Source organism: Hydra vulgaris, chromosome 15 (genome assembly GCF_038396675.1).
Source record: "Hydra vulgaris chromosome 15, alternate assembly HydraT2T_AEP".
Lineage (NCBI taxonomy): Eukaryota > Metazoa > Cnidaria > Hydrozoa > Anthoathecata > Hydridae > Hydra > Hydra vulgaris.
The window spans coordinates 50,317,526-50,333,382 of record NC_088934.1 but is presented as its reverse complement, the minus strand read 5'-3'; the positions used below and the strand labels follow the sequence as shown (position 1 = coordinate 50,333,382).

The 15,857-nt window shown below is 27.9% G+C and overlaps 2 protein-coding genes across 2 annotated transcripts in view; both read right to left on the bottom strand.

The window, feature by feature from the left end:
* Positions 1–9,562, bottom strand: part of LOC100208858 (ras-related protein Rab-2) — a 47,396-nt gene extending 37,834 nt beyond the window's left edge. The window contains exon 1 of the mRNA XM_065820268.1: positions 9,404–9,562. Within this exon, the coding sequence (XP_065676340.1) occupies positions 9,404–9,449 (46 nt within the window). The 5' untranslated portion in view covers positions 9,450–9,562. The remainder of the gene's footprint in view (positions 1–9,403) is intronic.
* On the bottom strand, positions 221–3,375 carry LOC136092170 (zinc finger protein 862-like). The gene is made up of 3 exons (XM_065819901.1): positions 2,752–3,375; positions 2,291–2,567; positions 221–2,059 (listed from the first exon to the last, which is right to left on the bottom strand). Exons 1-3 carry the CDS (start codon positions 2,995–2,997, stop codon positions 327–329), a joined length of 2,256 nt encoding a protein of 751 aa, XP_065675973.1. The 5' UTR covers positions 2,998–3,375; the 3' UTR covers positions 221–326.
* Positions 9,563–15,857: the final 6,295 nt, after the last annotated feature.

Below are 15,857 nucleotides of genomic sequence, written 5' to 3'. Positions count from 1 at the left end.
TGTTTTAATACGTTGACTTATTGTTGGAGCCACACACACACAGATGTTTAAAAGATTTAATAAAATGGCAGAGTATAAACTTTTTAATAACATATTTTGATCTATATTATTAAAAAGTTTTATATATACAGCATATAAAATATACATATATTAGCTTATACGCTGCCTTTTTATTAAATTCAACATATTTATGCAATCGTATAACAAGAATATGACAATCAAAGATATCATATATATAATGCTAAATATATTTTCGTCCTTCAGGACTCTTAAGTAATGTACATAAATATAAAATTATGTGGGATAAAATTTATATTACAAATTTTTTATCCGTCCGATTCAGATATAGAACTTATATCTTCACTGGTGCAGCTTTCTTCGCTACTATAATCAGTGGCAATACTAGCATTAGCTGAATCAAGGAAAAAAACTCTTCGCTTATCTAAGAAAATATCCACAGCACGACTTAAAATATCATCGCGTTCTTGTTGCGTGAAATTCGTGTCATTCCCTGCTATGATTATTGAGTCTTCCATTGTTGAGTGGTTCATCTTTAAACGCCTATCAGTCAAAATCACAGTCAAAATACTGAAAACGCGTTCGACAGCTGAATTAGAACCAGCAATACACATCAGAAGTTCAACTAAAAGACTCAAGTTTGGAAACTTAATTTTATAATAAAGAAAAATATTCTGCCATATTTGCAATGGTGTGAGTGCAGTGGTGTACTGCGCATTTATTAATAGTTTTGCAGCTCTCCATTCCGAAAGAACCATTTTAAAATCCATTCCTAATTTTTCTAGAGGGTAAAAAAATTCGTTTAGCAATAAAGATATGCTGGCATCACCATACATGCTGTCTGCTGTCCATACTTGCGGATCTAACCAATCCATTGATTCGAATATGGGATTTAACAGCGAACTAAATCTATCGTTTATTAATGGCAGAATGATTTCAATTGCTAATTTTCTTACTTTAATGGCAGAATGAATACATTCAAAGTTAAGATTAGCCATATTGTTGAGTTCAATCTCAACAAACTCAGGGTTTGATTTTTTCAATTCGTTACCTTCTTTGAAATACGAAGAAAGAAGATTGGTTGAACCATCTTTTTCATTGATTTTAAACTTGAGTAAATATGAATCAATAATATTATCAATATCTTCATGGCTTAATTCCGCTAAGCTAGCCTTTGTTATATCCACCGCTGGTTTTAACTCATTCACCATTAACATTTGTTTTTCGAAAACCAATGATAATGGTGATAACTTTTCTAAGATGTCCAAATAACTACAAACCATACATAATAGTCTGTAGTCATGCAACCGTTTGGACAATCCAGAAAGTTTAGCACGCATATCTGCTTTAGTGTCGCGATCAGCAAGAGTATTATCGAAACCCACAATAAGCGAAGGCCAATTATGTAAAAGTTTTGTAAAGCCGCGTCTCCTGTGACTTATAAAGCGCGTTCCAAATATTTTAGGCAACGTGTAATATGTAATGTTCAAAGCCTCAGCAGCTTTTTTAACTGCGCATTTTAGCTTTCCAGAATTGCGAAATAAATTAAATATGGAAATGTAAAAACGTTCACACTCTTTATACTGGGAAATATCTTTCACAGCATCTTTTATTGCTAATTCTAAACGATGGTTTACGCAGTGAATTTTTATCAGCCACATTCTATCTTTTTTTAATTGTGTTAACACGCCATTATAAATTCCAAAATTAACGCAAGCTCCGTCGGCCGTAGCGCTTACAAGTTTGTATTTGTAAGCTGACGCAGTTAAAGGAACACTACCGGTTTCAATAAAAATGCTATCAATAGCCTTTTTAATGGCATTGGCATTCATACCACCCAAACTGTTCATATCAAGTAAAGAAACTACAAAACAGGCAGGGGTCCCTTCGCGTTCAACGCGCACAAGAATCAACTCTTTTTCATCCTTTGTTTTTCTAGCCTGAGAACCATCGGAAAGAATGGAGAAAAAGTTTGTTTCATTGACAATTTTAGCAACTTTTTCTTTAATGGCACTGGCAATGCATGAGATATATTCACGTGCTAAAAAAGAAATTAAAAACAATAAAATAAAAAAATAATAATAAAACTAATATTTTTCAAATTAAAAAATAAAATGGATAAATCAAAAGGATAAGACCATTCGAATGTAAAATCTTAAAAAAAAAAATAATTAAACTTTCATTATAATAGTAACGTAACTTTAATTTGATTTTTTCATTTGAATTATTTTATTAAATTACGAAAAAGAAACTGAACCTAAAAATCAATAACCTGCTTTATTGTTGTCTTTTCCTTGTAAAAGGAGTGCACCATTAAGTCTTTGGCATTTGATCAGTGTCTTGAAATGGCTATGTGGCATGCTTGGTTTTAGAGCCATTTCATAGGCTGTTCTAATCATCTTTAATAACGCTTCGCGGTTGTCTTGTGTAATAGTTAACAAGTTTTCCATATCGAGGTTAGCAATACAACTACTTCCAGGATCTTCTGAGTTACCATTATCAATCAGCACCGCTAATCTATGGCTTTGCCCTCTAAGATGGCGATCAACCTTTATTATTATCAAAGAAAAAATCACGGTTCAAATTAAGCAATTTTCTAAAAAATTTATTCACTTAGTAATATAGTAAATTATAAGATAACTACAGTTATAAGTTATATAATGGTAGAAAAATTATGTTTAAAATAATTCCTGGAGTCACAAATTAAGAACAAGCTAATTATTTTAATTTTACCTGATACTTTGTCACCACACAAGTTCCCTCCGTAAACGCTTTCAAAGAATGATTTGATACTCCTTTAACTAAAGCATCCGTTAAAATTTCAGTTTTGTTCCTAGCACAAATCTTACACCATATTTTGACAACTAAGCCATTTTCTTCCGTGTATCCAATAACTGATTCTTTCCCCCACGAAAGAAAAGTTTTTAAGTTCTTAGATATTGGTTTACTATCTTGAATTTTTTTTGCTTCAGATGTCATTCTTACAAATTTGTTATACTTAAACTTAAATTTACTTATTTCTGTTTTAAATACTTATTAAAATGAAAAATAAAAAAAAAGCCCACTCACTATTCATAATCAGTGGTAAAGCAGTTCCGCTTCCTCCTCGTAATTTATTTTTACCTTTTGAGTTTAATCATAAAAAAATGCTTTCAGATAGTTTGACGTATTTAAAATTTGGTTTTGGTTAGTAAAATAAAAAAAATATATATAATTCATTTGGAATGTAATTTTTTTGGATACTGATCATTATAGACCGCTAATTCAGGGGTCTAGCACATTGCGGAATTGTTTTTAACATTTTTAAAGATACTGCTAAAAACAACGTTCTAACATTGTCATAGTAACTGAATGATTTAATTGTTTTTTTTGTTCGTCGTACTACAAAGAATCGTATGTAATTTGTAAAAACAAAACTCAGGCGAACTACGTAAAGCGCGAAATGGTTAAAAAAAGATTGACTTTTTTATTTATTAAATAAATCAACAAACGTTTGTTTATTAGAATCTTGTTGAAATAAATCAGAAGTACTCAAATAAAAGAAATTATACTAAACTCTTTGATAAATTGAATAACAATTGTTTCTTTATTAAACAATTATTAATAGTAAGTTTTTACTTTATATAAAAGAGTGTCGCTTAATTATAAAAGACGAAGTTTATTAATTATTCTAAACTTATTTTATAACAATTTAATCAGGCAGCTTTTAACTTTTGTAATTGTCTCTCATCGGTCCAGTTGAACTTTTTTGCGCTTGATTATTTTTTGAAATGTTCTCAAAACATCTATGAAGCCGTGGGCAAGTTGTCGCAACTAAATATTGTATGCGTGGTCAAGATCAGAGTGCGATCGCACGCCTTTCCCGACCAAGCCTGTATATATATATATATATATATATATATATATATATATATATATATATATATATATATATATATATATATATATATATATATATATATCAGGCTTGGAGAGGAATGACGTGTGATCGCACTCTGTAACTGACCACAATTCTTTACAATTTGACAATGGCTGTTTTATTGTTTTAACAATTAAAATGCAATAAAAAAACAATTACAAACAACAATTACGTTATGAGCAACAATTAACTGCTGATCTGTTTAAACGTTTTTATTTTACATAAAATAAAATACAAAATTAATTAAAATGATTGTTTACAATAAACGCATTTTGTGTAAATTAAATATGAAAATTTCTTTTAGTAGGCATGTATTTTTCATGATAAATTTAAACATTTAAATTTATTTTTCCATGTTTTTATGAAAATCTTTCATAAGATTACTTTTTTTAAATACTTTAAATTATGAATAAGTTTAATTAAAATCTTCCTGTTGCAATTAAATGATTTAACTGCTTCATTTTTTTTGTTTCTATTTTTACAAGAAATTGTTTAGAAGCTTTTTTTTACAACATTTTATTTCACTTGCTTTTTTGTCGGTTTATTTATTTTGGTGTTCGCGCTAAACAAACACAAGGTCAGCGGTAATAATAAAAGAAATTGTTAAAAAAAAAGCTTTTAGCGTTTTAGTTTAGCATATATAAACTTTCTTAGCAGACTAAAAAGTAAATAATAAAAAATATATAAAAAAACTTTTTAAAAACAACATTTTAAAAATGAACTAAAAAGTAAATAATAAACTATTTTATGAGACCCAAAAACTTTGTGTATGTACACAATCTGAAATATCCATTAAAGTCAATGACTGAATATGTTGGGCACCAACAGGAACAAGTTGTACTTAGTTGCCCAACATTTTCAATCATTGAATTTAATGGATATTTCAGGTTGTGTACGTACACAGTCCTTGGGTCTCATGGGTTTATTTTTTCCTTGGGTCTCTTGAGTTTATTTTTTACTTTTAAGTCCATTTTTTAAATGTTGTTTTTAAAAAGTTTTTTTTAATATATTTTTTATTTTAAACTTGACTTACTGATGAAGTGAATAAAAATTACTATTTTAAAAAGACTACATTATAATTAAAATTTTTTTTTTTTGCGACTTATAAAAAAAAAATGTTTTAAATATATTATACTTTTTTTGTTTCAATAATAGGTTTCACTTTTTATATAAACATCAATTTAAATAAAATTCTTTGATTTATTAAACAATCATTAGAAGTAATTTGTAAAAGCGCTTTACGTAACTATAATAAAATGTATCAAAAGACAACTTTTATAGTAATTTATTTCGACTGCAATTAAAAATGTAACAAAAAGTAAATTTTGTCTCGAATTCAAGTTTTTTGAGTTTTATTTTAAAGCTTATATTATTTTCTTTTTGGTGAGGAATTGTTTTCTTTTTCAGTTTTTTTTTAATTTTTTTTTCCATAGTTTTCAGACTTTTTAGACAAAAAAAGACTTTAAAACACTAAGCTAAACTGTTTAGCTTAGCGTTTCTTTTTTCAGCGCATTTGTGAAATCATCAAAACATCTAAACAGTCGTGGTCAAGATTTCAACAAAAAAAAATGTTTACGTGGTCAGCAATAGCGTTTGATCACACCCCATTCCTGTCCAAGGACCTTTTTTTTAATACAACAAATGTTTTTGCCAATATTTCCCCCAATATATATAATATATATTTACAGGAGCTATTAAAGGAAAATAATTTTCCTAAATTGTTTTCCTTGAATAGCTCCTGTAAATATATATTGCTATTAAAAAATTTGCAACATAAAACTATATTAGAATATGGTCCAATGTCAATACACATTGGACGATATTCTAATATATGAGTAACTAGACACTTTTCATAGGATACTATGAAAAGCATCTAGTTATACTCAAGCTCCATGTATTATACTAAACCACAGGGTAGAGATTCTCTTTATAAAGAAAGGTTGTACTTTTTTAATTTTATTAATTTAGCAGATAGTGTGAGATGACAACTTTGAAGAACAATACTCTAACTAGGTCATCCATAAGTACAGTAAGCTTTAACCAAGTGAACTATCTTGTGAATAAAAAGCTTAAAGAATGAGATAGGCTCTCAACATGCAGATGAATATATTCTTCAAACTTTAGGTTCTTACCATTGGTAACTCTAAGATCTTGAATACTTTTAACATGAACAAGTTTATGGTTACTTATACAATAAACACAATGAGTTTAGTCTTGATTCTGATTAGCAATTGCACAAACAAAGCATTATTTAATTGCTATTTGATGTTGCCAAGTACAACTTTAAATAGCAAAATTCAACTATTTGTACAAATGATCAACGCTGCAGATTTATGGTACAGTCATGAAGAATTTCTAGAATATTAGTACAAGTATTGCATTTATGAATAAAACCATGTGGATAATTAATCAGTTTGTCATTAGTAGTTCTCACTATTACACAATGACAAGTAGATGTCAAAGATATAATTCCTTAATTATTTAGGTCAATTGTTGGTCCCTTTTTATGAATTGAAATGACATTTGCTAATTTCTAGTTTAATGGTATGGCGCCAGCTTTAAAAGAGGTATCAAACTTAAATGGCTTAAAGGAGCAGCTAAACTATTGCCATATTGCTTTAGTAGGACATTTGGCATGCCACCTGGACCAATAGACATGGTTGGTTTAAGTACCCTCATTCATCAATTATTTATATCAAACATTGTTGTTTATTAATTTTTCAACATAATGAGGATAGTGTAGTGATTAATAATAGGCACTAACACACAGGTATATATTTTATAATGATGTTATTTAGTATAGAGGTGAAGGTGTGCAAACTATCTTTAATATTTAAAGCATATTAAAAAAAACATGTTTGAAAGTTAATATTACTGATTTCAGAAATGAATAGCTTAGTAATCTGCATTTTTCTAAAAGTATAACTGCTGAACTGAAATTTATTGTAAAAAGCTGAATAAAAACATAATAAAACAATACTATGGAGCTGCTTTGCAAATATAAAAAGCTTGTATTAATATAAAACAACTTTGTAATTGTTTTATATTAATACAAGCTTTTGTTTTATTGCTGTTTTATACAATTAATAACATTAAAAAAACATAAAAGATGTACTATAAAAAATATTATATTTGGTAAATTTTGTTTGTATACACCATTTAAATCATTTCATAAACTAAGTATTAGGCCTGGCCTAATTTGTTGATTTGGTGTAGATGTAAACCTGTGTTACATTGTTTTCTGTCTAGAATGATGATTATAGTCTTCTTTATTCTACTCATTGAATTTTCCTTGCGTCTTCTTGTTAGTGGCTATGCAACTCTACTGGTTATCTTCTAATGACGATAACATTTAGTATACATGGAAAATATCAGGATTAGTGCTTTTGGCGTGCATTGTATAGTAGGGTGGAGCGATTTTGAAAATTTTTGAAATTTGATTTGCCTGAGCAGCAAATCAATATCTTTTGGTGAAAAAAGAACCTTACTCTTTTTTTTTTTAGTTTAGATGAGTTCTTGAGGTTCCTTTTTGGATTCTAAATTTTTGATGGGTCCTAATATTGTTAAAAAAATTTTTTTCTAAACTATATCAACTTACTTAAAAGAACTTAAAAGAATCATACTTAAAAGAAGCAAAATAATATGCTGATTTTGAAAATAATATTTGTTTTTATTAAAAACTTAAAATTAAAAAAGTAGAGTTATTTTTTTCATTAAAAACCCCCGTCCTCAACAAAATGGGGTTTTAAGGTATATTTTTGCAAGTATTTTTTTCACTAAAAATTTTTTTTAATAAAATTATTATTTATGAAACAAGCATTTTTTTCTGATTTTTTTGAGTCCAAGGTTGATATGGTTTAGAAAAAATTTAAATTCCAAAGAGGACCCTCAAGATCTCATCAAAATCAAAAAATATTTTTTTACTTTTATCTTATAATTAATAGACATTGATTTGTGTCTCAGTAATATTGGTTTTTAAACTCTTTTTTTTTTGCTATGAAAATCGCTCCACCCTATTGTATAGGCAACTTTTTGTTTTTATGTATCAACTTATATATTTATTGTGAAATCAGGTTTAAAACCATTCTTTAATTTGCTACTAATTAGCACCTCTTCACTTAACTACCTTTCGTTATTGCTTTCCTTCTTTCCATGACTGCACTTTATTTGATGTCATTTTTAATCAAAATTTTTTCTCAAATTTAATCAAAATTTTAATCATTTTTAATCAAAAAAAGTTTTTTTATGATTATTGAATCATTCTTTTCTAACTGCAGTATTAAAGTCGGTAACTATTTTGTTGATATTCCTATATATTGATGAATAACACTCTTACTGAGCCGTTTACTTTATGACATCTTGAATTATCATTTACTGATCTCTTATAGAAACCTTATATACTATCAATTGCAAAGTTAGCAACTGCTAAGGTTGCCTCATTTTGTTGAGCTTGCTATTTTTTTTTTTCTTTTGATTTTTCCTCTTCCTCTCTCTACCATAACTGTGTGGAAGACTGTTGTCATATTTGTATCTATATAATATTTGTTCTACTAATGATGTCCATTCTCTTCTAAACAAGGTCCAAAGATGCAGTTGGTTGTACTCTAGCTACCACACTTGAACCAAAACTTAATCTCCTATGTCATATAGCAAAGTAACATCCTTTTACTTTTTAATCTAGCACATCAATACTTTGGAATTATCTACCATCTTCCATACTAAAAATCAACTGAAAATGTATGGTATGTATTAAAAGAATGATAAAACAAGAGAATTTCAAAAATTTGCCCTTATTTTTCAAATAGAATATTTATTTTGAAAATAAAGACAAACTAGCATTTCATTCATAACTTCATTTTAAACAAAAATGATCTTCATGTGATTAGAGGCATTAAAAACAAAATATTTTGAAAAATTTTTTGTTAACATTTTGAATAACTTTTTGAAAACATTTTGAAAAATAAAATTCTGATAAAAAATAGTGAAATGAAATACAGAAATTTTAAGTATATAAATGTTAAATAAAGTAGAACAAAGGTAAAATGTCATACGAAAACAAAAATATATACTAAAAATACTAATAAGCTAAATAAAAAATAGACATAAATTTTTATATTATTTTAAAAAAATGTTGTTTGTTTATCTATTAACATTGCCACAATTTATTATCGGTGACAGAGAGCCCTTTGAAAGCAAAATTTTTAAAAATTTTATGAGCATTTTATGTTCATACTAAGCTAAATATTTTTACTATTTAATAATCAATTTTTATAGTAAAAAGTAGGTTTAGTAAAAATAATATTTTTAGAATTTTTCTTTTAATAAGTTACAATTTTATTATTTCATTTAGATAATTTTTACTATGATTAGCCAATATTACTTTCATAAAACTTTACATATTTAAATTTTGTATGATTTTACTGCATTATCCAAACTTGAAACCTAACAAAAAAAATATTTTCTCACCTGTATCGCCAATTATAATGTATTTAAATAAATATGCATACGACATTTTTTATTGCTTATTTTGAGGTAATCGAAAACAAATGATACGAAAATATCTGTGATTATAAAATAAATTGTAAAATTTACTCTTTCAACTTGATCAAATTTGGGCATGCGCAAATGAATGAAAAACGTCATTTGTGATGGAGCGCGATTTACTGCAAAACTCAATTCACTTTGCGTTTACGTTAAAATAGTTTGTAAAAAACATAATTGACATTTTTTAACAAAACAATAATTTTTAGGCAAATTAGTGGCCTAAAAACAAAACAAAAAATTTGTGTTACATATATTTTCATAAATATCAGCAAAGTGTTTTTTGGTTGAAAAACTAATAAATTCTATAAGTTTTGAAAACTATTCTCTCAAAAAAGTATTTTTTTATTTTTTAAACTTTTTTTTTTTTGAAAATAGAATAATTAAAATTATTCTATTTTCAAAAATTAAAATTATTCTACTTTCAAAAATTATAAAAAATTGAAAAATTAAAAATACTTTTTGAAGAGATTTAGAGTAATTTTTGAAACTTATACAACTTAATAATTTCTTAACCAAAAAACACTTTGCTGACATTTTTGAAACTATAAGTAACATAAAACTTTTTTTTTGTCTTGAGGCGACTAATTTGCCTTAAAAAATATATATATTCATTTTTTAAACTATTTCTGCAAGTTAGTAGTTCTTAATCTTTTTGTCGTCACGAATCAAAAACTAAGCAATCCGTATAACCCCTTTAAAACTAAATTGTAAATGCATAGGCAAAGAAAAAAAAGCATTGAAAAGAACACCTTTATTTATTAGTATCAAGTAAAACTTAGCGCAAAATAGTTATTTGATGAGATGGTTGCTGTTGTTTCTTATTAACAGCCACAGTAAACTGACGAGTTGTCTTGGACAATATAAGACGTCTATAATATAATATAAGACGCCTTTGACGTCTAGCCGGTTACAAATTTTAGTTTTTATTAACACTAATGCTGAAAATCCTGACTCACAAAAGTATGTGGGTGCTATTTATTAACTTTTGGAAAAAATTTAATTACGTTGTATATGCTTGTTAAATTCAGCAAGATTTAATTTATTAGAACATTACAATAACATTTAGAAAATTTTACAACTGAACATAATCATTGCTGCCCAACGATTTTGGTTTAGTTATAATATCTGATCTAAACAACAACTTAAAACGACCTATATATTTGCAAACGTTTGTATGACTTACAATAACTCTCACTTATATATTGCTCTCTATGACAGCGGAGAAAATAGAATTAGCCTCACCTTTATTTTTCGTTCTAATTTAACAAATATGGCAGTGAAACAATTATTAAATCTACTTTATTGCTTTTATTTTTTACTATAACTAAAAAGTTTATAAATTGGTATGTTTAACAAATTACAAATGGAAAAAAAATTAAAATTATTCAATTTGTGGAGAAAATAGAATTAGCCTCATTTACGTTATATACAAGAAAATACAGAAAATATTTTGTTTTAAGGCTCATTTAATACTTTGTATTGCTTCCTGATTTTTTAATGACTTCAAATATGCGACTTGACATATTAGTCACAAGATTTTGGATAGTTTCTATTGATGTTTCATTCCAAGCTTTTACCATTTTCGTAAACCTTTCTAGAAAGTATTCCCCATAGATTTTCAATTGGGTTAAGATTTGAACTACATGCGGGCCATTCCATTACGTTAATATTTTTTTCTCTAAACAAAGCTTTTGTAATCTTTGAATTATGAATAGCAGCATTATCTTGTTGAAAAGTGAAATTTTCACCCAACAATTCCTCACCATGTTCAAGCAAACTTATTTCTAATAAGTCAATGTTTTTCCTGTGACTTTACTTTTGTTGAAATCCATGCCAGTGGGAGTTTTCCAGCAAAAGAAAAAGCTCGCCAAATCATAACAGTTCCACCACCAAAGTTACGACTCATCCAAGTTTCTTTCTCCTTTCGAAGATTGTGCCACTAATATTGATAGCCAGTAGGGCCAACTAGATTATACTTTTTTTCATCGCTAAAGAGAACTTGATGCTACTCTTCCTGCCAAGACATGTATTCTTTTACAAATTGTAATCTAACTTCTTTATGACGAGTTTTGGTTTTGGTTTACGCTTTTTCCAAACTGTGTTTGGATCTTCATGTAAGATTTGTCTCATACGTTGAACAGATACAGGTAATTGTAAATCAGCACGAATTTGAGATGCAGTCATGTGCTAAGCAGCAGCACGACGTACAATAACTCGTTTAGTGCGATTATAAATTTTACGTTTGCCACCACTTCCCTTATAAGTTCCATAATTAACGCCAACCTTGAAGTAATTATTAACGCCAACCTTGAAGTAGTTATTGGAGATCTTTTAATTTTCTTTGCAATTTCCCGATTAGATAAGCCTGTATCTTAATATGCTTTGATTACTGCTAATTCTTCATTCGTTAAACGCTTACCACGTCCCATTTCAAATTAAGGTATCAAAAATCAAATGTTAAAAACTTTATGAGCACTGGTTTCACAGTCTTTGTTTAACTTTCAAATAATAATAAAAACAAGTCATAAATGCGTATCACTAAATCAAAATATACAAGTAAACTGAAAATAGTTATTAATGAGGCTAATTCTATTTGTTACCGCAAATATTAAGTATTTTTTAGTTTATGGTTTTATCAAATATACCGCAATTTACTTATGCTATATTATAGTCTAAAAAGTTGTTGTTTGTAACAATAATTATATGTGTGTGGATACAAAAGATGAACCGCACAAACTTGCTTCCATATTTACAAAATATTGTATCAGTACATGGTGAGGCTAATTCTATTCTCTCCACTGGATAACAAGAAAGAAAATAATTCTGTTGCTTTTTTATTTTATTCAGTAAATTAATTATCCGACTTTAACTTTTTAGTTATTTCAAGTCATCTTTAAGATTAGAGAACCTTTAGATTATTGTTTAATACTAGTTTTATTTTTTTTTTACTCGAATTTTGATTATATTTAATTGCACATGAGAAATTACCTATACTAGTTATTTTTATGTCCAAAAATTTGCATGAAAATTATTGATTTTTCATTGAAAATGAAATGGGCTTTACAAATTTAATTAAAAATAAATCATACAATCTGCATTAACAGAATATTTTATTGCTCATTTTGTACTTAATCTTGCGTAATTTAATTTCTCCTCAATTACCCTTTTAGAAATAACACAGCCAATTTTGTTTAACTTTATTTAATTAAATCACTAAAACATTGTTAGTACAAATTTGTTTGTAATATTTATTAAAAAATTGAATTTTATGAAAAAATTGAATAGACAAAAAAAAAGAAGGATGCTAAATCGCTGTGCATAGGAACATGATTTAGCATGACATGACACTTTTAAACTAGGAATTTTTTTTTGATGAAATTTAAAATCTGGCAATCAATTTTGATCTAGTTTAATATAACACAAATAAAATTTGAAAAATTCTTTTAAGAAACCATACACTTGGAGTGGGGTATTAGGGGTCCAATAGGGTTAGCTACAATTACTTTATCGCCCTAAAAAAAAATTTCTGCTCTATGTGGTTAAATTATTATTTACATTTTGCATGTCATATATCATCATATCATATATCAAGAAATAATGTTAAACAAATGTTCATAAGAGGTTAATATTATGCCTTTTACAAGCTACCTGCAAATTGAAAGCTATCTGAAACTTGAAAGGTACTTTAAAAGTGTTTGTAGTTTAATAAAACGTTTAATAAAAAGGTTTGAAAAATTTGTTTTAGGAACCATACCCTAGGGGTGGAGGTGGGGTAGTTTGGGATTGGAGATCTTCTCTAACACCACAAAATTACATTAAAAAAAACATACACGCGAGCATTTATTTCGAGTTTTAAACGTGAAATTGCAAACTGAACTATTAATTTTATTAATTACTTACTACTATTGCTATTTCAATTATTACTATTATTAGAATTTAGTTATTACAGTTACTATTTCAAACATTAACTACTAGCAACGGCTAGCCGTCGCAAAATTGTTAATAATTAAAATAATAACACCTTACACGTATTGAATTTTGAACTGAAAACATGCTTTTGATCATTAAAGTGAAATTTAATAAATGGGGTCGATATATCATGCCAATATTATAAATACACATCAGAAGTTTTTATTTAAAGCATTCATTTAAAATGTCTAACCATGCGAAAGAACACGTTGACTTTGTTAAAATGTTTTGCATTTGCTGCTTCAGGAAACGCATAGATTTAAGACTTATAAATAATGACGACAAAAAATTTATAAATCTAAATAAAAAGAAAAAAGGCTATTCAAACCTTATCAAAACAATATTCTGGAAAGATTATTCAGCTAATAACTTAGACCTTCCTACCATGCTTTGCTCAAAATGTAGAAAAAAGCTTGCTGGGACTTAGACCTTCCTACCATGCTTTGCTCAAAATGTAGAAAAAAGCTTGCTGGGACTGACCCTTACTTCACTATGCAACCGTGTTATGAAGGTAAAATATACATATTTATATATAATGTAATTTAGTTACTTTATTATGGGAAAAATAGTTACAAGGCATACGCTATGAAATGTAAACATAAATACCAGAGTTATCAGAGGCAGAAAATATTTTATATGTGAAAATGGGTGCAAATCAAAAATGGAAAAAATATTGGCCCCTATGGTTGAATGTGTTTTGGGAAAACCTGTTCATAAAGGTTCCGAAGACGTTTCAAATAAAACTACAAAAAGAATTATTAGTCCAGATTGCTATGTTCAAGTGTCACAAGGAATTCCACATCATTGTACGAAGTTATAAAGACAAAAGAATTTGACGGCCATTGTAAGATCAACATCCCTTACAACGCGAGGAAATAGTCTATCCAGTTCTATTAAAGACTTTACCACAAATGAATCAGGGAACACTTCAACTTTGAAAACTTTTGGTTCAAAGCAACTTGTTGTCTCTGTCGGAAAGGCTAAGGTTAAAAAATGTTTTTTTTCTTTGGATAAATTGAACAAACTTCAACTAAAACTACATACCAGTTAAAGTTTTGATGCTTAAATTTTTTTTTTAATAATTTACTTATGAATTTAAACCAATTTTTTAAATAATTTTGTTATGACTTCTAAGTAATCGCAATATGATTGAAGTTACACACTTTCTGAGAAGTGAAGGGGGACGGAAAAGTTTAGAATCTGGTTTCCATATTAAAATGACTGAGAGCAACCAGCTGATTGGAAAATTATTCGATGGTGATAAATTCCCATTATTATTAGGAGTAAATGAAAAAAAAGAGGTAAGTAATCTATTACTTACAATTTTTAAAATTAACTAGAATGCAATGTATCATTCATTTTGTACTTTTCTGTATCATTCATTTTGAATTTTTATTAATTAAATAGTTGATACAAAAAGATACTCCTATGCTGTATTGCAATGACGTCGAAGAGCTTGTAGCAATGGTGCTTCATCACAGACATCAAGAAATAAATGATGCTGATATCAAATTAGGTGGAGGGCAGGGATTCCTAAAAGTTACTCTATCAATCAGCCTAAAACCAGAGTTAGAAAATAATAAAATCATAATTAAATTGAGAAAGTGTGACGGATATGCGTTCAAAGATTTAAAAGATACAAGTGTACATAAAACAATTATACTGGCTATTTTGCCTTTATTGAACAGAAAATATCATAATCTGCGGATAATTTTAGATAAAATGAACATTTCTTCCTTAGATTACACAGTATTTGAAGATCTAAAGGTTTTGCTTCAAATTGTTGGAAAATAAGCTGTAACATCAAAGCACCCTTGTCCGTTTTGCATGACCTCATCTCCTAACTTTCAAAAAGCTGATAATTATTATTTAGAATCTTCGTACAGATTATACGACCAATGAATATCTGATGGTGCAAAACTAAAAATGCAAAAATGTTCACAAAAGTTGTTCAACCCCCTTTATTAACAGTTACAAAAAAAATAAAAATAGAGCTTGTAAGTATTCTCAGTCTACACATACTTTTAGATGTTATAGACAAAATTTTAAAAGAGATTAAAAAAAATTTGTTTAAAAACAAGGAGTTTGGGTTACAGTTTGTCAAAAGATATCTGTCTACAATAAACATCTGCAGAGTATCCTACCAAGGGCAGCATCATTTAGAAGGCAATGCTTGCAATAAGTTGCTCAAAAACATATATAGCTTTGAGTTATTTTTCAGGAGCCAGTCGTTGAGATCCTGTATCCAAATACATTAAGGTACTTAGAGATTTTGAAAAAGTAGTCTATGGCTGTTTTGGAAAATCATTAAGCTCTACATATGTCAAAGATATATAGCAGTTCTCTACAAGCTATAGAAATCTAGGGGCTACAATTCCTTTGAAGGTGCACATATTTGAGCAACATG

What these genes read in the sequence shown, in the direction of transcription:
- LOC136092170 (XM_065819901.1), bottom strand. Translation starts at nt 2,997, where the DNA reads ATGACATCTGAAGCAAAAAAAATTCAAGATAGTAAACCAATATCTAAG. An exon ending in GTGTGGTGACAAAGTATCAG is followed by an intron (nt 2,568 to 2,751) that starts GTAAAATTAAAA and finishes ATAATAATAAAG; the next exon opens with GTTGATCGCCATCTTAGAGG. An exon ending in AAAAGACAACAATAAAGCAG is followed by an intron (nt 2,060 to 2,290) that starts GTTATTGATTTT and finishes TTTCTTTTTTAG; the next exon opens with CACGTGAATATATCTCATGC.